The sequence below is a fragment of the Saccopteryx bilineata genome, chromosome 6, assembly GCF_036850765.1.
Source record: "Saccopteryx bilineata isolate mSacBil1 chromosome 6, mSacBil1_pri_phased_curated, whole genome shotgun sequence".
Classification (NCBI taxonomy): Eukaryota; Metazoa; Chordata; class Mammalia; order Chiroptera; family Emballonuridae; genus Saccopteryx; species Saccopteryx bilineata.
The window spans coordinates 162,501,983-162,523,058 of NC_089495.1; the positions used below are offsets into that span (position 1 = coordinate 162,501,983).

General features: G+C 55.4%; 1 protein-coding gene across 1 annotated transcript; it reads right to left on the bottom strand.

Annotated features, from left to right (window-relative positions):
* Nucleotides 1–405: 405 nt before the first annotated feature.
* HID1 (HID1 domain containing) lies at nt 406–19,093 on the bottom strand. The gene is made up of 19 exons (XM_066235402.1): nt 18,875–19,093; nt 12,103–12,252; nt 11,432–11,602; nt 10,835–10,948; nt 9,971–10,077; nt 9,613–9,729; nt 7,733–7,955; nt 7,483–7,539; nt 6,696–6,836; nt 6,511–6,601; nt 6,150–6,301; nt 5,975–6,053; nt 5,514–5,678; nt 3,673–3,900; nt 3,203–3,309; nt 2,615–2,695; nt 1,946–2,037; nt 1,601–1,759; nt 406–1,309 (listed from the first exon to the last, which is right to left on the bottom strand). Exons 1-19 carry the CDS (start codon nt 18,938–18,940, stop codon nt 1,246–1,248), a joined length of 2,364 nt encoding a protein of 787 aa, XP_066091499.1. The 5' UTR covers nt 18,941–19,093; the 3' UTR covers nt 406–1,245.
* Nucleotides 19,094–21,076: the final 1,983 nt, after the last annotated feature.

A 21,076-nucleotide genomic window follows, 5' to 3' on the forward strand; every position in this document is an offset into this window, starting at 1 on the left:
GGTGAGGCCCGGGGTGAGCAGCCCTAGGCCTGTGGACTGGCTTTCGTGCCTCTGGGCCACCCCACCCCCCATGAAGCTGGGCCATGGCAAGCACAGGGCGAGGTCCCAGGAACCCCCAGGCCACTTTCAGAGGCGGCCTGGGCCCAGCAGAGCCCCTGGGGGTTGTGCAGAAAGCTGGGAGGTAGGCCCCTTGCCTCTCCTGTGTGGGCTCTTTCTCTGGGTGGCCACAGCCCTGGGGTCCAATTCTCCAGTCCCCACCCTATCCTCACCTGTAAGAAAATTACAACACAGGTTCCCAGTCAGGTACTAAGGTCCCCTGGGGACTGACTCTGGGAGACAGCATCCCTCTCTCTCCTGATGACAAGATCCATGGCCTGACCCGCCCCTCCTCTTTAAGCACCAAGAGCCAGGACATGGAGAGGGGGCTTTATTGTGTCAAGAGGCCGATTGTACAGAGCAAAGATTGTACTGAACAGGTGGGGTGAGGGAGAGACCAGAGCCAGGAGGATGGAGGGAAGGACAAAGGGGTGGCATCCTGCCCCCAACCAGTCTTCCAGACAGTGGGTGGGGAGTAGGGGGGACTCAGCTGCCCCCTCCTCATTCCCTTTGCCCCCATTATTAAATATAAGGAGCCAACCTATATCCACTGACCTGGAAGAATATAGCAAAACACCCTCAACATCCCACTCCAAATCCCTAAAATGCATGGGGTCTCCCAGTCTGGTTTCCATAGTCAGCCAGCCTCCAGCCTTTGCCTCAAGCAGCCTGGCTGCACGCCTTCCCCCTCAGGCCCTGGCAGTAACCAGGACTGGACCGAGTGGTCTCAGGTCAGGAGACTTGATCAGGCTCCCCTCAACCGGCCCAAGCTACTCAAGGGACGGCCCCCAGCTCCCTTTGGGCAGCCTATTAGGGCACAGTAACCTGACGGCGTCTAGAGGTGAGCAGCACAGAAGCTGGGTGGGCACTGAGGGCTGGCATAGAAACAGGGCTGGACGGGGAGCAGAGGAGGTGGAGGCATTGGCTGGGGCCTGCAGCCCTGGAGACTAGAGGTGCCGGGGGTACAGGGAGAGTTCGGGGATGGTCGGAGCTGGTCCCCAGCATTCCAGCCATGAGGGGCCTCTGAGGCCTGCCACCCAGGACTCTGCCAGCCCCCAGTAAGTTAAAGCTCAGAAGGGTGGGGGATGGGGAGGACCATGGCTCCGCCCTCTCCTGGCCCCTGGCCCTTGTCGCTTCCGTCCTTCATCCTCACACTCGCTGGATCTCAAACAGCTTCACATCAGTGTCGTACCAGACAGGCGGGTCCACATTCCTGCCAAGGGAGGGGGTCATCAGGTGCCAGGAGTCCTTGCAGACCAGGGAGACACTAGGCGATGGTAAAGCCCAGACCACTCCCACGCTGATGTCCCACTCCAGTGTCCCACCCTCGACAGTGGGTGCCCAACCTCAACCAGCCAGGGCCATCTTGGTTGACATTAATTACCCCACTATGATGGTGGGACCCAGTGATGAGGCCCCCAGTAAGCCCCACTCAGCAGATCCTCAGGTGGAGGGACACCAGACCCCCCCAGGCTGTTAACTGCCCCACCCCCACAAGGCCCACCTCAGATAGATGACACCCCACATGTAGGTGCGGAACCACATGGCTGTGCCCGAGTTGGCCTGGTACTTTCGGATGAGGATGGGGTGGGGCACAGGCAACAGTCCCACCAGCGTGCCATGCTGCAGGAACCTCAGGATCTCCGACTCATCCGTCAGGCCCCTGCCAGGGATGGGGGGGTTCTAACACGCTCATGTGGAAGGCCCACCATGAAGGTCAAAGGGAACATGGGCTAACCCTGGACCCTCGAGGCCCGTGCCTCCGGGCACACCCCCACCTAAGCCTGGACTCGCCCCTCCTTGGAGCCACTGATCCACCCCCACCCCACCCCCATCCCCACAGCCTCACTTGTCAATGCAGATCTTCTCCACCTGGGGAACGAGCACCTGGAGCAGCCGCATGATGGTCTGCAGTGGCAGCTTGGACTTCCAGGAGAGGACCTGGGGAGAACCCGGGGTCCTGGGGCTCGGAAAGCAGCCCCTAGGCTATGGGACCGGCCTGACCCCTGACCCAGGGCTGCGGACTCTTCAAGGCAAAAGGCACCCCCAATCACCACAGCAAGGGCCTGGCATGGAACAGTGCCCAGGAACAGTGACTGTTTCTCACAGTAAGGCCACGGCCTCTCATTGAGCACATACTATACTCCAGAATGTCTCCTGGCCCCTCACCATGGCACGATCAGGTAGGGATGTTTATTCTCGCCATGCAAGGGCCATTAGTAGTGATCTCAGGAAACACATAAGGGAATGGGCAAATGATTCAGGGAAGAAAGCTGAAAGGGGCAATTTATTAAGAAGAAAAGGAGTGCTGTGGGCAACTGGAGCTCAACCCTGTCATACAGAGGAAATGACTGAGTCAGAGGGAGGCCAAGACCACCCAGCGAGCGGATCCTGAGTCTGGCTCTCAGGCCAATCTTTGGATTTGGACACGTTTCTGTCAAGTCTTTACTGAGCTGCTCCTAATCCCAGGAGCCCCTGTCCTTGTCCCCACGTAGGTGCCACCTGCCCAAACCCTCACCCACTCCGATGTCGGGCTCCACTGCCCACTGGCTGATGCACTGGACAGTCGCCGCTGCTCCCGCCAGGCCTGGCTGGGCTCCTGGTCCCAGGAAAGAAACGGGAGTGAGGGGTGGAAAGAATGGGTACAAGGTGGAGGCAGAGGGCAAAGAAGTAGCCCTTTTTCCAGCCATCCCACAGTCTGAAACCCGAGAGGGCAATGAGGACCCTGCACTGGCACATGTGCCTGGGGGTTCACTCCTGACCAAGGAGACAGCCCAGCCCGGCACCCTTTGCCCTGGGCCCCAGGCCCTGCCCGACCCAGCCCAGCTCAGGGACAGGTTTAGGGTAAAGGCCAGCCTAGCCTCAGATAAGGATGATGGATGAGAAGTCTGAAGGCCAAGGGCTTGAGTCTGTGACCAGTAAGACAGGAAGGAGTCTGTGAAAGCCGTCTCCCCAGAGAACCACCCGCCGCCTGCCACACTGCTGCAGGTGACTCCAGAGCGCCCGGCTGGGCCCACGCCTCAGAGCGCCCGGCTGGGCCCACGCCTCAGAGGCCAGAAGAAAGGGAATGCCCAGCCTAATCCGCTCCAGGACACCCGCCGCCTACCTCCTCAGCGGGACTGCCATCTGTGGAGCTCTTCTGGGGTGCAGGCTCCAGGGATTGCAAGGTGCCATCCTCTGACACCTGAGACTTCTCTGTCAGCTTGTCAATGCCTGGGGGGGGGTCCAGGTAGGCATGAGGACACCTGCCCACTGCCGTTCCTCAGCCGGGCCAGGCCCCTCAAGTCTCCCTCTTCCCTCCGCCCACTTGAGAGATGCTGTGCCTGACCCCCAACTCCCCACCCCTGCACCCACCCCTCCCAGAGCCCACTCCCAGGCCTGGGCCCTAGGCCCTCGACCAAGCTTCCACTCCCAGACACCGATACCTCTGCCCTCACCCCAGTTGCCATCCCCAGCTCCTCAGTTTCCCGACTCAAGCCATGCTCTTTGCCAGAGATGGGGTGACATATTCAAGAGACCCTGCCCATTCCCAACCATGCCAATAGCCACACCCTCTGCCACCTGCCAGCACCAGACCTGGGGTGGCCACCAGGCTGGTCTTGAGGGTGCCCGGCTCAGCAGGGGCAGCAGGGCGGGACCCCTCCATGGAGGCACCCTCCTGTGAGCTGGTGCGGGACAAGGGCTCAGGTGCCCGTCGGCGCCGCTGCAGGGCCTTGTGGATGGATGGTGGGTCAGTGGGCAGGTTGGCCAGCTGGTGGAAGACACTGCGCTTCCGGATAATGGCATAGACCAGGTTGGAGTTACCTGTGGAGAGGGAGCAACTCACCTCAGGGAGGCCCCTTCCCTCCCCCTCCACCTGGTGGGCTTCTTGGGACAGAGAATTTGCAGGACAGGAGGGTGTTGACCCCAGGGGAAGGAGACATGCCCAAGAGAAGGAGGCAGAGCAGGGCTGTCACCCGGTGGTGTGTGTCCACTCTGGCTACACCAAGATACACCTTTCTGGAAATGAGCTTCTGGGCTGAGCTCCCCCTATGCGCCTCCTGGTGCCTTTCAGCCCCCCTTCCACCCAGCACTAAGGGGTAACACTTGGCAAAGTGGGGTTGGCTCAGTATTTAAGTGTCCACACCATGCCAGCTGTTAAGTATTTTGACCCTGTCCCGAGCCAGGTCACGGGGGGGGGGACAACATATGTGCACCTGGGCTCCTCAGCGATGAATTCTCTCAGCTCCAGGGGAGGACACACATGCTTTCCAGACCTTCACACTGGGCCCCTCCCTGGTGCTTGCTTCTTACCACACTGTTCAGTATCTCACCCGAGGGCCTCTGTATATGTTGCCCCTCCCCAAAATGCTTTTCCATGCATTTTAGTTATTTTGGAAATAATAATAACTGCTGATATTTAAATTGTCAGGCACTGTGTTACTTGCTTTTGTAGGTTATTTTACTTAATCCTCCCAACACCCTCTGAAATAGGGCCTCATTGTATTATATTATTGTTACAACTATCTCACAGATAGGAAACTGAGGCTCAGAGAGGTTGTGTCCACAACGACAGAGCTAACAAGTGACAAGGCCCTCACTTACACCAGGCAGCACAGCATCTGTGGCACCCATCAGGGTTATGCCATTCAGAACTTCCCTCTCACCTGACCAGTGGCAGCACAGTGGATAAAGCATCCACTTGTAACACTGAAGTTGCTGGTTTGAAACCCTGGACTTGCCTGGTCAAGGCAAATATGGAAGTTGATGCTTCCTGCTCCTCCCTTCCTTCTCTCTCTTTCGCTTTTTCTCTTTTCCCCCTTCTTCTCTAAAAATGAATAAATAAAATTTTAAAAATAAATAAATAAAAGAAGCCTGACCAGGTGGTGGTGCGGTGGATAGAGTATTTGACTGAGATGTGGAGGACCCAGGTTCAAAGCCCTGAGGTAGCCAGCTTGAGCGCAGGCTCATCCGGCTTGAGCAGGGACTCACCAGCTTGAGCATGGGGTCGCTGACTTGAGTGTGGGTTCATAAACATGACCCCATGGTCACTGGCTTGAGCCCAAGGTCACTTGCTCTACTGTAGCCCCTCCTCCCCCATCAAGGCACATATGAGAAAGTAACTACTGAGCAACTAAGGTGCCACAAAGAGGAATTGATGCTTCTCATCTCTCTTCATTCCTGTGTCTTCCCCCCCCCCCCCGAAAAAGCCCCCAAAACTTCCCTCTCATCAGATTAAGATGACCTGTCCGGGTGACCATCTGATTAAAGCCTCCCTCCGAGCCTCCACCCCCCGCTGTTGAGTGCCACAGGGCAGGAGCATTCCGCCTGGTTCTCCACTGTGTCCTCTGCGCCCAGCACAGGGCTTGGTACACGCCAGGTGCTCAATAAATACACACTGGACAAACTGGGGGCAGGGTCTTCGGCAGGTGCCTCACCATCAAACTGGTACTGGATGATGTTGTTGAAGACCTCTAGGAGGAAGAAGACCAGGTGGTGGTTCTGGGCAGCAGAGAAGAGGAACCAGGTGGTGGAGAAGGCCTCCAGCAGGTGCAGCAACTTGTTAGCAGCCACCATGGACAGACTCTTGAGGTAGGGTGACACTGAAGGGGAGGGTTTGGCTTACTCCTGGGGCCCCACCAGCCAGCTGTGCACATCCTGGGCTTGAGCAGGACAAGATGTTCCTGCTCCCAAGCCCTCCCTGCCCCCGCCTGTGAAATCTTAGAAAAGCCAGGAAGAGCACATCCCCAGAGGTCAAGGCCACACTAGCCAAAGCTTCTGCAAAACCCCAGGGAGTTTAGGCTCCACCCTTGACCCAGGGTGGGGCTGAAAGGTCAGACTGTGGCCTTGCGCGCCACCTGGCGGTGAGCACGGGATAGGCGGGCTTTGGGGCCCCTACCGTTGACCACGATGGTGAGCAGGCAGTCAAAGAGAGGCTGCAGCCGCTGGTGCCCGCTGGTGATGATCTTGTGGAATACCTGTGCGGGGTCGGTAGAGGGGCGGCCATAGAGTCCCCTCCGCCCCCAGACTCAGCCAAGAGGACATCACCCTCATGCATCCAGGTGCCCTCTTACCACAATGAGTAGGTCAGCATGGGTACCCGTGAAGACTGGAATGTCCATGGGCACGCGCACTGAATAGGGCTTGTTCAGCCGCACCCCGAAGTTCCGCTCCCCACTCAGAAGCAGCAAGATGAAGACACCAATGTGCATCAGGCCTACTCGAGCTGCAGCAGGTGGCATGGGAGGGGTCACCCCATGCCACATGGAGGGAAGGAAAGGAGCCAAGGGCAGGGACCCATCCTGGGGGGACTGGAAAAAGCCCTCTTTAGGGCACCAGGCCTGAGCTTCCGGGAGATGGACAGACTGGCCGGACCATGCCTCTGCAAGGAGCCCCCCCACCCCCACCCCAGCCTACGCACCGCCCCGGCCTTACACTGATCTGCTCGGGCGTCGTTGAGGAAGTAGAGGATGGGGACCAGGATGTCCAGCACATCGCTGCTCTTCAGCACAAAGAAGAGGAACTTCTGGAGGGAGGAGGGAACAGGCAGCAGGGTCAGGGAGCTCCTTCTCATAGGGCTGACCACTAACCACCAGGCTGGGCCCCTGAAGCCGGCCCACCTTGTTGAAGTCACAGAGCTTCCAGAAGAGGACCAGCAGCTCCTGGTGGAACTGGATCTTCTTGGTGGAGTTGGGCAGGTAGGTCTGGAGCAGGGGGTTGGACAGCAGCCGGGCTATGCCCTTGAGGATAAACTGGAAGTCCTGGGAGGGAGAGCAGGGCCTGTCCAGTCCGGCTCCCTACCAATGCATCCTCACCAGCCCAGAGTGTGGCCCCGCCCAGAGAGCCTTGGTGGCTTATATCCTAATGTCATCAACAGCTGACATTAGAGCCCCTCAGGAAGTTGAGTCCAAGGCCAGACTGGGGGGCGCCTTCCCTTCCACCAAGAGGGTCATTCACTGAGCACCTACTACACGCTGAGCTGTGCTCTCAATCCTCACAACAAAGCAAAGGAACAGCTACTTCCCCGTGTTACAGCTGCAGATCACATAAACAGGCCCCAAGGTCACAAGACACAAGACCTTGGGTCTGCCTGGCCTTTAAGTCCATTTTATTCCCTTGCCTCAACCTTTGAGAAACTTGACATCAGAGCCACCTCTTCCTGGAAGCCTTCCCAATTGCCCTAACCCAGTTGGGGCCATTGGCCCTTTTCTGCATCTTGAAACCCTCACAGTCCTACTGTCACTATTTTACCTGGGGTGGCTGGAGTCCATGGGGACTGTGGTTCCTTTAGTGGGGTCAAGACCTCCCCACCCCATCTCACCTGCATCCTTTCACCCCTTGCAAGGTCATAACCACTATGGGGTAAGCATCAATAATCCCCCTGAGCAAGAGCAGTGCTAGGCCTACCTCCTCACGATGGATTCGGGACAGGTAGTTCACAAACAGGTTCTCAGGCCCTGGAGGCTGCCAAGGGTGGAGCTGGGATGAGCAGGTGCCCCCACCCTCTGCCCCTACCCCGGGCCTAGCTGTTGGTAGCTGCGCCCCCCCTCCTCCCCAAGCTTACCACAAGATGATGACTGGGTATCCCTAGCCCAACTCTGCTAGAGAGAGTGCCACCTGCCCAGGGGCCCTGCCCTCCCTCCCTCTCCATCCTTACATCAGTGTCATCCATGGCCGTGCCTGTGGTGGTGCCATCCACAGTTGGGCTGGCACTGGTGGCGCCATCATGGTCCAAGGTGACAATGAGCACCTGGGCAGCCTCCTCTACCAGGGGTTCCCGGTAGTCAGAGAAGAGCAAGTGGTTGTAGGGAATCCCGTAGCCCACAGGGTCATAGGCACACACGGTGTTGAGCAGAGAGGTGAAGAGGGGTAGGGCGTGTCTGCAGGGAGAGGGGCGGCAGGGCTTCAGAGACCCCACTGGGCCCAGCCCTCCACCCACCCAGGCCGGCACACAGGGAGGGTGAGCCCAGCCACCTCCTCATTCAACACGTGTCTCAGTGCCAGCCCTGGGCTGGGGGCCGGCAGCAGAAACAGTGGCTTGTCCCTTCCTGAGTGGAAGGACCATTTCTCCTCCTTGCCTGTAACTAGGCTGGGCCAAGGGAAGGAATAATGTATTACCAAGAGTGGGATGGCCAGGCAGGAGGGACTCTTCATAGGAAATCATGTCCACACCCCTTAGATTCCTCCTGAAGCCTTTTCTTCTTTTATTATTTTTAAAGACTACTTTTTAGAGGTCACGAGACAACTGAGGAAGGTACAGAGATGTACCATATACCCCTGCCCCCACAGAAGACTCCCACACCAGTGTACAATTTATGAACCTACGTCCATACATCTTAACCACCCAAAGTCCACAGCTTCCGTCAGGGCTCACTGTTGGTGCTGTACAGTCTGCAGGCTTGGACGAAGGTATAAGGAGAAGGGGCTGGTGGCCCACAGGGAGGTGGGCTGCCCTTTGGGAGGCAGAGCAGGTACTCAGTCACCGTTCTCAGGCCACAGAATGACTCCACTCAGAGATTCGTAAGATGTCAGGGTTCAAGCGCCTCATCCTATGGATGAGGAAACTGAGAACCGGAGAGGCTAAATGCACGTGGCAGGGCATGGCTGTTTGCCTGATAAGGCTGGTGAGAAGGAAAACTGGCCAGCTTTTGACTGTGGCTGGTGGGGGGAGTCACCTGGGTTCCTTTCTGGGGGGAAAAATTGGAGCAGGAGGCCAGGAAAATCTGATGGATGAGATGTGCCATGTGGGCACCAGACTCTGGACATGACAGGATGAACCAGGAACCTTGGGGACATGACACTAACTCCTGTGCTGTCAGCAGAGCCCTGGGCACAGCTGGAGCTGCACAGCTGCAGTGCCAATACCCGTTCCTAATACTCAGTTCTGCCATGTGACACGTCCTTGTACTCATATGAGCCCCCGTAGCCCATAAGCACCCCATGTGGCCGGGATCCCCTATCCTTCAGGGTGTTCATTATGCCCCATCCTCACCCACTCTCTAAATTGCACTGCCCAATACAGGCCACATGTAGGTCCTGAGAGCTTAACACGTGGCAGATTGAATTGAAATGTGCTGTGTGAACTACACACCTTAGCATGAAAAGGGAATGTAAAACATTTCAATAGTTTTGTATATTGATTACATGTTAAATGCTAATATTTTGCATTTGTTGGGTTAAATCAAACATATTACTTAATTAATTTTGCCTGTTTTGTTTTTACTTTTTAATGTCGCTACTAGAAATGTGTCAATTTCCTATGCAATTTGCATTATATATTTTTTATTTTATTTATAAAATTAAACTTAATGACGTTATATTTCTACTAGGTGGAGGATCCAGACACACGTCACCCAAGGCCCCGCAATGGGACATTGGACAGCACCGGCATAAGGTGTGACTGTTAAGTTACAGGTCATCACCACCAGGGGGAAGCACCTCCCCTCAAATAAGACTTAGCTGGAGTGTGGCCGCAGCTCCTCAGCTCTGCAGCCTGGAGTAAGAAGGGAATGGAAAAAAAGGCCAGGGGCCCCTCACCTGTTCTCCGTGGAACAAAAGAACTGCACCCACGGGTTAGTGCTGCCACTGTCCGGAGCTGGGGGCAGGTACATGGCCTCAGAGAAGCACGTCAGCAGCAGCTTCAGTAGCTCCATCCTGGGGAGGGGGTTCAGTACCTGAGGGTCCCACTTCTCCTCCAGGAGGGCATGCCCGCCTTGCCCAGCCCCAGGTCAAGTCCAGGAGAAGAAATGGCCCCATTTTATCCCTGTGAGGCTGAAATTGGGTCATGAATGGGTAGGGTCTCTGTAAGGCCCCATGCATGGTTCCCTCCCTGAGCCGTGCAGGGACCAGGCTTGGGGTGCAGCATGACACAAGCTCTGGGCCCAAGAAAGCTCACCGGTTCATGTCGTGGATATAATTGGGCTGAGGGGAGTGAGCAAAGCCCACACCGGCCTCCCAGATGTATTCACAGCTGTCCAGGGAGTGCACGTCCTCCATCAAGTCCTGGGGACAGGGATAGGGAGAGATCAGGAGAGATCAACCTCAGCCCCCGCTGTCCCTGGAGCAGAGACCCTCATATTATCCCAAAGACAGACCCTTAAAATGCCCCATGTGCTAATGTACAAGGGAGGAAATAAATGTTCTCAACCTCTTGAAAGCTCATTTTTCTTCAGTCTAGTTCTTTTACTTGCTCAGTCTAGTTTGAGACAGAGAGAGATACTGAAGGAGGGGAATAGAATTGGGTGTGTCTGGTGGTGCATGGGAGTGGGGTCAGAGAGCACTCAAGGTCAAGTTCATGGGCCCACGGGAAGTGAAAGGGCCAAGCCTCCTGTGCCTCAGCCCCACACCCCACCCACCACCCAGGCCAAGACAATGGGAGCCTGTGCCCAGCCTCCCGGATGCAGGGGCAGGGCCAGGCACCAGGTGGCTCCACTCCAGCTCTGCCAGCCACCCCGCCTCCCTGGCACCATGAACGCAAAGGCGGCCCAGCTCTCCCTGGGCAGCAGATTTAACGGCAGGCGCGCCGGGCATGCACCCTGGGCCCAGGCTTCTGAAGGGCTCTAAAAAACCCCAACTTTATACTTTTTTCTGACAAGTGGCCCAATATTTCCTTCTGTGCCCGGGGCCTCAACTGATTGATCTTAATCCATCTCTGCTGAGCAGCCCTGCCCCCAAAACATCCTGCCCAAGGCAACTTCAACCTGCCTCAACCTAGAACCATAGCCATCCCCAGCCCAGGGGTGGAGTTAGGGGCTCTCACCACAGTGCTCCTCCGGTGGCTCTGGACAGTGAAATCTGGGCAGAAGAGCAAGTCAGCAATGGCCAGGAGCAGGGACTCTGCCAGGGGCCGGGCATTCTCGTCATTGTCTTCACCCTGTTCAGGACACAGCACCCAGGGGCTACCTCATTGTTAGCTGGCCAAGGAGAAGGGGCTCCAGGACTTGGGGGAAAGGAGGAGCATCGGGTGGAGCCCAGGCAGTCACTGGGACAAAGAGTAGAGTGAGGAAACCTCTCACTGTCTGGGAGGGCCAGGCCATGTGTGTCCCCTAAACCCTGGAGCTTCAGTCCTGCAGGGATCCAGTGGGCTTAGAGGTAAACCCAGGGAGGGGAGGATGGGAGGAAGGAAGGGAGGGAGAGGACCAAGCTGCCCTGTCCCCATCTCTGCCCACATGTAGGGCAGAGGCCCCTGGGGGAGAGAAACCAAGGGCTCAAGGAAGGAAAGTTGACCCCCACTTCCCCTACCCTGTACTCCTCAAAGCCCAGGAGAGGTCTGAAAGAACGTGGCTGGCCCGAACCTTCTCCACCTGTCCCCACAACTCCACCTCCCACCCAGCCCTGTCCGACCAAGCACACAGACCCCGCTGCGCCCTGCCCCGGGCACTGTGGACCAGAAGAAGCCCCTCCAGTCTGGGTCCTCAAAGATGTAGGGAAGCACGCGGGTCAGAAGCCGGCTGCAGTTCAGGACAATCTGCTTCTCCTTCTCTGAGTGGCAGCCACTCTCAGCTCCCTGCACCAGCTTCTCAACAGCCTGGAAGATGGGCAGAGGGGCACAGTGGAAGGGGCACATTGGAAGGCCCTGACACCTGGCTCAGGATGAGCACCCCAGGCTTCAGAGGGGGAAAGGCACCAGGACCACAGATGAAGGCCCCACCCAATAGGGCCACCCCTTTAGCCAGGGTCAGCCAGCCCAGGTGGATGGGATATGGGCCAGCCCACCATTCACGGCGAAGACCTTGCTAAGTAACCACCCACCTGAGCCTCAGTTTCCTTATCCATAAAATGGTAACACTGAAAGTAGCAACCACACAAGTGAGCTACATGAGCTGACCTTGGAAAGTTCTCAGCAAGGTCTGGCACAGAGGAAGCCCTCACAGATGGCGGGTGCCATGATCACTTCCCCAGAACCGAGTCCAGACACACCTGGGTGCCTGCCCTCTCAGACCACAAGGCTGAGCCAGCTTCAGTTTCCTCACGAGGGTGGTAAACGGCTCAGCTGGGAGTGGCAGTGAGGGGCCAGGTACCCCTCACCTTGTAGCATAGAGTGGCCAGGTTGGAGGGCGACTCCTCCCGCACAGCCCGGATCTCTGCTGCCGGCACCAGCGCAAAGACGTCCTGCACTGAGGTGGCCGTGTCCGCCCAGAACTGGTCCCAAAAGGCATCATCAGTGGCTTCCACAGGCTATAGGGGAACCCAATGTCCAAAGTTGCACAATCTCTTGCCCAAGGGCCCATAGTTTGCCAAGGAAGCCCCCAAGAAGGAAACCATAGTCCCCCTACTCCATCTCTGCTGGTGTCCAGGAACCTTCCCATGTGAAAGGCGTCCTCAGACACCATGAGCCCCAGCCAGCACAGGCAGGCTGGGGACACGTGGCAGGCATGGTCAGGGGTCAGCTGGGCATTTAGTTTAGCAGCCAAAGCTCAACCCAGTCCCTGAGGAATTGTGTGACTGTCCAGCTCTGAGAATGTCACCATCCTCCTCTGGTGGGCTTCCCCACTTGGAGACATTCTCAGGCCACACAACTAGGTCAAGTGTCCAGGGACCAGACCCAGGCTGTGCCTCTCCCCCTAGGAAGAAGACAAGGGGCATGTGCTCATTTCCATTCACCCGAGCGATTCCTGAGCCCCCGTCTCCACCCTCTCCCAGCATAACCAATACATGTCAAATCTAAAGGAGTCAATGCCATGGCTCTCTGACAGCACCTGCTCCTACAGGTGCTTCCAGCACTGCAATTCAGGCCCCACCCTCAAACTTACCTCCTCAATCCAGCCTCCAAGTTGCCCCAGCCCACATTCAAAGCCCGGCTCCAAAGACATAGATCCCTCAACAAAGACCTTTAGGGCTCCCACTGCCTGCAGGATTGTCTAGACCTCAGCCAGATGCTCAGCCAAGACCTTACCAAAACACACCTACACACCTGCATACACACACGTGTGCACACACCCCTGTATTTACCATCCCTACAAAACCACCGACAAAACTTCTTCTTGCCTTTGCTCAGACTGTCCCCTCTTGCCAGCATACCCATCCCTCCTAATACATTCTGAAGTCCCACCAGTCCTAGTGAAGCAATGTCCCTTAAACACATTTATTCTTTTGAATCATATAGGCAATGAATGTGAATCACAAACTCCACTTCTAGAAATATTTCCTAAGGAAATGATTGGAGATGTTTATGCATCTATAAGGATGATAACTGAAGTGTTATTGTTAACAACAGTAAAATGTGGGGATGAACCTAAATAACCAACAATCAGGGAATACTTAAAAAGTTAAGGCACATCGCCCTGGTTGAATCAGTTGGTTATAGCATCATCCCGGAGTTCAGAGGTTGATAGTTTGATCCCTGGTCAAGGCACATACAGGAACAGATTGATGTTCCTGCCTCCCTCTTCTTTCCTCTCTCTCTCTAAAATCAATAATTTTTTAAAAAGTTAAGGCAAATTTATACAATGGAATATTATGCAGCCATCAGAATCACATTTTCAAAGAATATTAATGAACGGAAAATGCTCACAGTGTCATGTTATGTGGGGGAAAAAAAACAAGTTCTAAAATTAAAGGATGGGCACAATTTATGTTAAATTATATAGTAATGGCTCTGGCTGTTTGACTCAGTGGTAGAGCATCAGTCCAGCATGTGGAAGTCCCAGGTTTGATTCCTGGTCAGGGCACAAAGAAGTGACCATCTGCTTCTCTATCCTTCCCCCTTCTCTCTCTCTCTCTCACTTGCTCCCCCTCCCACAGCAATGGCTCAATCGAGCAAGTTGGCTCTGGGCACTGAGTATGGCACCATGGTTTTGCCTCAGGCACTAAAATAGCTTGGTTGCCGAGCAACGGAGCAACAGTCCCAGATGGGCAGAGCATTGCCCTATAGGAGGCTTGCCAGGTGGATCCTGGTCAGAGCACATGTGGGAATCTGTCTCTCTGCCTCCCTGCTTCTCACTTAATAAATATATATATATAACTATATATAAAGTAATAAAAGCCTAGAAGAAAATGACAATCTTAACAGCAATGATCTTTTGGGCAGTTTTTATTTTTTCTTTATGTTTTTCTGTAAATGCAGTATTACCATTTTCTTCCTTTTGAATGTTCACCTGTCGAGGGGCCAGGGTGTCTAGGCACTTCTACCCTTCAGAAGAGCACTTTCTGCAGGAGACCTTTGCCATTGCTCCAGTCAACCTATGCTTTTTCCTTCCTCTCAAAGGGCTGCTCTTGGCTCAGCGGAAGATGTCGGCCCAGCATGTGGAAGTCCCGGGTTCAATTCCTAGCCAGAGCACACAGGAGAAGCGCTCATCTGCTTCTCCACCCTTCCCCCTCTCCTTTCTCTCTATCTCTCTCTTCCCCTCCCACAGCCAAGGCTCCATTGGAGCAAAGTTGGCCCGGGCGCTGAGGATGGCTCTATGGCCTCTGCCTCAGGTGCTAGAATGGCTCCGATTATAGTGGAGCAATGCCCCAGAGGGGCCAAGCATCACCCCCTGGTGGGCTAGGCTCATGCGGGAGTCTGTCTGTCTGCCTCCCATCTCACTTTGGAAAATTAATTAATTAATTATCACCTGCTATCCCCACAAATCCACATATAATATACATTAGTCTTTTATAATTCTACCTGACCAGGGGGTGGCGCAGTGGATAGAGCATCAGACTAGGACGCAGAAGACCCAGGTTCGAAACCCCAAGGTTGCCAGCTTGAGCACGGACTCATCCGGCTTGAACATGGGCTCACCGGCTTGAGCATGGGGTCACTGGCTTGAGCAAGGGATCACTTGCTCTGCTGGAGCCCTCCCCCCCCAGCAAGGCACATATGAGAAAGCAGTCAATGAACAACTAAGAAGCCACAACAAGCCTGACCAGGTGATGGCGCAGTGGATAGAGCGTCAGACTGGGATGTGGAAGGACCCAGGTTCGAGACCCCGAGGTCGCCAGCTTGAGGCGGGCCTCATCTGGCTTGAGCAAAGAGCTCACCAGCTTGGACCCAAGGTCACTGGCTCCAGCAGTGGGTTACTCGGTCTGCTGAAGGCCCACGGTCAAGGCACATGTGAGAAAGCAATCAATGAACAACTAAGAAGTCGCAATGCGCAACGAGAAACTGATGATTGATGCTTCTCATCTCTCTCCGTTCCTGTCTGTCTGTCCCTGTCTATCTCTGCCTATGTAAAAAAAAAAAAAAAAAAAGAAGCCACAACAAAGAATTGATGCTTCTCATCTCTCTCCCTTCCTGTCTATCTGTTCTTATCTGTTCCTCTCTCTGTCTCTGTCAAAGAAATAAAAAAAAAAAAAAAAATTCTGTCCTCTGAAGCTACTTCTTGCAAGAAGTCTCCCAGAGCTCCAGACAGACGGGCTTGCTCCCACCTTGGACCCTGCTTCCTGCCTGCTCAGTCACTCACTATAATCCCTGACTCCATGGGTCTTAAGGCACCTTTAGTCTACCAGCTCTTCCTCCTTGACCTTGCGGTTGAGGCATAGGGCAGATGCTGAGGCAATGTTTGTTCAGCTAAAGGCTATAGTTATTCCTAGAGATCCCTTCAGCCTGGTCACTAGGCAGGGCTGAGGACCCGCGGGGCTTTCCAAAGTCAGGGCTGGGGTTGCGAGCCTCTCCAAGGTATACCCTGGCCCCCAAGGGATGCCCTCCTCTGAGCTACAGGGCAGTATATGGTTTTGGCCCTCCGGACAGGCCTGGCACCAGGACCTGCTCAGTCCCAGAACTGGTAGAGCGAGTTAGCTGGGGTGAGAGGAACAGAGGCCAAAGGAGGGGCCCTGGGGCTGGGGTTTGCTGGCCCTCAGTCCCTCAGCTAGGACAGCCCTCTGACACTCACGGGAGTCCAGGGGTACCACACCCTGGTGTGGTGGCCAAGGTGGGGGTTGGAAAGAAAGGACATCCCAGAAAACACGTAGAGCCCTCCCCCACCCAATCTGGGAGCACCTCTGGGAAGCTCCCATTTCTACACCTTTCCCACCTGCCAGGTAACCACTACCCACTTAAAGGGACAGAAACTCACCAGAGCACCAAGTGGACTTGGTCTCTGACCTAGTTCATCAGACAAGTGTACCCAGGGTAGCCCAGTCCTGAATCCGAGGGAAGTCCAGCTATAGGAGCAGGCCTTAAACTTCCAGAGTGGTGACTTCCACCTTCCCCATCCCCAACTTGTGCCATTGTGGCTTGTACACTTCAATTTGGTGACCATTACCTGACCATACCAGGCTAGATTGATGCTACATATCTTGACCAGGGTCACTGGAGCCCCTTTAACTTCTAAGAGGAGGAACATGGCTTAATTTCTGACTCAGTTACCCTAGCTGGGCTCCACTCAAACCAAGGAAGCTTTAAAATCCAAACCAGTTTCTTTAAAAAGAGAATTTTTGCTGAAGGTAGGCAGGCCCAGGCCACCAGGTACACAGGGACTAAGCTACCCTGGGGGGAAACCAGATATTCTTACCCCAGCTCTGCCAGGACCTGCTCAGGCCAGAGCTCCCACTGGCCTGAGTGACCCATTGCATCTTTTGAAACCTCTCTGGAGGAAAGATGGAAGGACCAGCAGTGCGCCAGCCTGCTTGAAACCTCTCTGGGGGAAAGATGGAAGGACCAGCAGTGCGCCAGCCTGCTAAGTGTGATCTGTTCTAGAGGACTGTGTCACCACGTTATTAACACGCATATACATGTGCACACATGTAAACATGGACCCACCAGGTCTCATCTGTCCAACAGCAGAGAACCTCCGAACAGGTGGGATCTAGGAGAGGGTCCAAGTCCAGGAATGCCCCCCTCCAGGGCCCCACCCACCTGGGAAAGGCTCAGGAAACAGCCAAATCTCCTGGCCCTCAGGACCAGGGTCAGGCCTAGCTCAGGGCAGGAAGAAAACAGGATGCAGCACAGGAAGGCTGAGCAGCGGCCGCTCAGGCCCAGGCTACGGGGAAAGGCGCTGGGTCAGCTTGTCTGCAAAACTGTTCACAGCGCAGCCTCTGACGGCTGGGACTGGCCGATACTATGTGGACAACTGGCCTGAATCTCCTTGGAGGCAGGGAGTGACAAGACGAACATCTGGGATCTAATCCTCACGCCCAAGCTGCCCAAGCCAGGTCACTACACAGGATCTGAGGTTTGGGCCCCTGAGAATCTTTCCCTCCAGGCGTCCCAGGCCACCTCCCACTTAGAGGACCCCAGTGCTTCTCAGCGGGAGACCCAGGATGGCCTCTAGCTTTGGTCCTATTTCAATCCAACACAATATCCCCAGCTGGGAAATGGAACAGCATAGCCTCAGTCAACTCCACCAGGAGTTTTGAGGAGGGGGGCGCCACAGGTAGAAATGTAGTCCACCCAGATCTGTTGGGGTCTGGCTGAGCTAGTCCTGCTGACCCAACAAAGGACCCTGGCAGCTGAGCCAACAGCCCATAGTTAATTTCTCCAACAGGGTGTTTCCCTCAGCAGGTAGGTAAACATAAGAGCCTCTCTCCCTCTTCTCTCCATGGCCTCACATTGAGCGGCTGGCCCACCTTCCACCCAACCCACAGATCTAGAAGCCCCAGCCCTAGAGAGCCAAGTGCCAGAACTAGCCAGGAGCCATGGGGGAAGCAGCAAGGAGCAAGGTCTGGTTTCTATCAAACACCTCTCAGTCGGGCTGGACTCTCCAGAGGTCCTGGGCATTTGCCAGCCAGCACCTGACCTTTCTCTCATGGGAACGAGAGAGGGTGGGACCAGTGGTCTGGCCTCTGGAGCTGCGACCAGCTGGCTGTGGGGAAATGGCTCCCTCTGTAAGAGAGAGCCCTGGAGAGCAGTGGGATGGGGTTGGGGGCGGGAGTAGGATGCAAGTCCCAGATGGCAGCAGGTCCGACTCCTTTGAAAGTGGGGGAACTGGGGAGACAGGGTTTGCATCTGTGTGGCCAGAGTGGCCTTGTTTGAGGGATGAGGAGAGAAGGGTGGACAAGGAAACAGGCTTGCTGGGGCCAGGTCCTGTTTATTGGGGGCAAGGAGGTGGCCTTTGTGCCACTTGTGGACTTAGGGGAGTGTGCAAGCATGGACTAAGCTGCAAGACACCCCCAAACCCCACACCAGCAGGTCAAGGGCAATCTAGAAGTTTCTCAGCCCTGACCCAGGAAATAGAGGGTACCACAAACACAGCCATCCTTACTGCTGGGCCTCAGAGGAGAAGCCCCCTTCAGAAGTGGTCCCACTGGGAAACTGGTATCCACGAGCCTGGAAGCAAGTTCCCTTGCCAGGCTGCAGTGCTGGCCACTACTCTTAGCGTGTCCCCAGGCAGACTTGGGCCTTTCCGGCCGGCCGTGGGCATCGACTTGGGCCCAGCGAGGCTGCGGCCACCGCGCACCAGCTGTTCCCCAGTCAGGGCGGGCGCCGGCCCGGCTTTGTTTGCATTGAGTCAGCCGGGTCTGTGCGTCCGGGACCAGCGAGCATCCAGGGGCAGGGAGGGGAGACGGAAGGTGGATGGATGGGTGCAGGCAGGGAGAGGCTCAAGATGCAAGGCTTGAGGAGCAGAGGGGATGAGGGGCAGGCAGGGGGCGGAGTGGCGACGCCGGCTCGGGAAGGCACACGTCAGCCTAAGGTGGCAGCTGCAGCTGCCGGGAGAACGATGTTCCCGGGAGAGAAGGCTGTGGGTGGAGGACTAGGGCTAGGGGATGGAGCCTATGGGTACAGGCCAAGGGGTTCAGCCCCGGCCCTGGCTTCCGTATCACCCACCGGCCCATATGGTTCCCCCATCTCAGGGCCAGCCAAATACGCGCAGCCCCCTGGCCCTGCCCAGCTCCCAGCCCGGCAGGTGGGTGGGGAGGCCGGGACCCCCGGGCGCACCTGCGTCTTGGTGGTGAGCTGGATCACAGCCTTTCGGAAATTCAGCTTGGAGTCGGCCGACCCCATATCGTTGGAGCCCGCTCCGGCCTGGCCCTGGCCCCGGCCCCGACTCCCGCCCCGGGCCCGGCTCTGTATCCAGCTTCAGCTCCGCGGCCCCCGCGGCTCTCGCAAGAGCAGAGCGCGGCACAGCACCCAGCCCGCGGGCCAGGCGTCGGCCCCGCCTCCTGTTGGCCTCGCCCCCTTCAGGCCCCACCCCCTCGTGGCTCAGCCCCCAAAACCTGCCACACGCCGCACAGTCCGTTCCCGTGTCCCGAGACTGCCCCTCCAACCCAAAGCAGCAGCAGCCGCTCGTCCCGCTTCCTTCTCAGCTGGACCAATGCCTCTGCGTCCCTCCTTCTGGGTTCGAACGTTGTCCCTGCTCCATCTCTCCTATTTCCACTCAACCCCAGGCCCCTCAACCCTCCCATCCTCAACGTGATCCCCACGCCATCACTTGGCCCTCTCCCTTGAGTTTCTTACTCGTAAATCCCTGCCCTCCCCATTCTTTTTTCTTTTTTCCTGAGCATCTGCTCTCCTGGTTTCCCCTTTTTCTGATCTGTCAAGCTCACACGTCCAAACAGCCCCAGGCTCAGCCTTCCACTCTGTGGAAGGAAGGCCACTTGGCCCCCTTCCTGGGAAAGCAGCGCCGGGACTTGATGAGGTCCGGAGGTCTCTGGGTCCCACAACTCCTTTCTGACCACCTGCCTTTCTGAAAATCTTTTAAGTTCATCCATTTCAACAAATGTGTTGAGGGACTGGAATTTAGCAATACCATGTCAGCATCACCATGCACAGGGGCTTAAAATCAGAGGGCCTATCCTTTATGACCAATTATCTAGGGAGAGAATCAAGAAGAACATCAGCCTGACCAGGCTGTGGCACAGTGGATAGAGCGTCAGACTGGGATGCCGAGGACCCAGGTTCGAGACCCCGAGGTTGCCAGCTTGAACATGGGCTCATCTGGTTTGAGCAAAAGCTCACCAACTTGAACCCAAGGTTGCTGGCTCGAGCAAGGGGTTACTCGGTCTGCTGAAGGCCCACGGTCAAGGCACATATGAGAAAGCAATCAATGAACAACTAAGGTGTCTCAATGGCAACAAAAAACTAATGATTGATGCTTCTCATCTCTCCATTCCTGTCTGTCTGTCCCTGTCTATCCCTCTCTCTGACTCTCTCTCTGTCTCTGTTAAAAATAAATAAATAAATTAAAAAAAAAAAAAAAAAAAGAAGAACATCAGCCATGGTTCAACCAGAGCTTTTGATAGAGGCAAAGTGCTAATAATAATAATAATAATAATGTGACGACAATATCGCTAACAACAAAACCTACCTCTGAAGTATGTATTATACACATTTTACACTTGAGGAAACCGAGGCTCAAAATGTTTGTTACTTGCCCGAGGTCATACAGCTAGTGAGGAACAAAGCCAAAAAAAGAAAATCCAACTCACTACCAAAAGAGTTTGCACTTTTTCCACATCATCTTGCATGCTACATCCGGAAGCTTCTGGAAATCCTAGATGCTTCAAAAGGAGGTGATGTTTAGCTTAAACAGGAATTCCACCAGTAAAAAATGAGAGACACACCACCTGGGCAGCAAACAGGTGACGCAAAGGCAGAGTAGGATAGGTATGACTGTAGGAAGGAGGGGGACAGGGTGTCACTGAATGAGCAGACTGGACAGGATAGCTCAGTCCTTGCTCCAGAGGTGTGTTTTCCCTGCCCTGGATGAAATCCTGGGCAAGCTCTGTGACTTTTCTGATTTCTCTGATATAATGAATGAATGGTACCTTTATTTGACATTAAAAAAATATATATGTATCCAGTTTACTCTACAAACCACCCAACTCCAGTCCAGCCTAGAGCAACATTAAAAACTTTGAAGGGGCAAGGGGAGGAATGGTTACCAGAACCCAGAGAAAGAAAGTCCAGCTGTAGGAAAGGGCTGACAGGAGTAGTGGCCTGCCAGGGTCTGGAAGGGAGGGTGCTGCCAGGTAGATCCTCAACCTTCACTCTTCTCCCCCCTCTATTTTCTTATGGTGCTTCCCATCAGTGGACCCAAAGACAGTAAGAGAGCAAACGACCCATGAATGCAGCCTGCAAAAACCTAAGCCCCCTGGGCATGGAGCAGATGGAGACAATGGAAAGAGATTGGAAAGGGCA

What these genes read in the sequence shown, in the direction of transcription:
- HID1 (XM_066235402.1), bottom strand. Translation starts at nt 18,940, where the DNA reads ATGGGGTCGGCCGACTCCAAGCTGAATTTCCGAAAGGCTGTGATCCAG. An exon ending in AGCTCACCACCAAGACGCAG is followed by an intron (nt 12,253 to 18,874) that starts GTGCGCCCGGGG and finishes GTTCCCCTATAG; the next exon opens with CCTGTGGAAGCCACTGATGA. An exon ending in CCCGAATCCATCGTGAGGAG is followed by an intron (nt 6,837 to 7,482) that starts GTAGGCCTAGCA and finishes TCTCCCTCCCAG; the next exon opens with GACTTCCAGTTTATCCTCAA.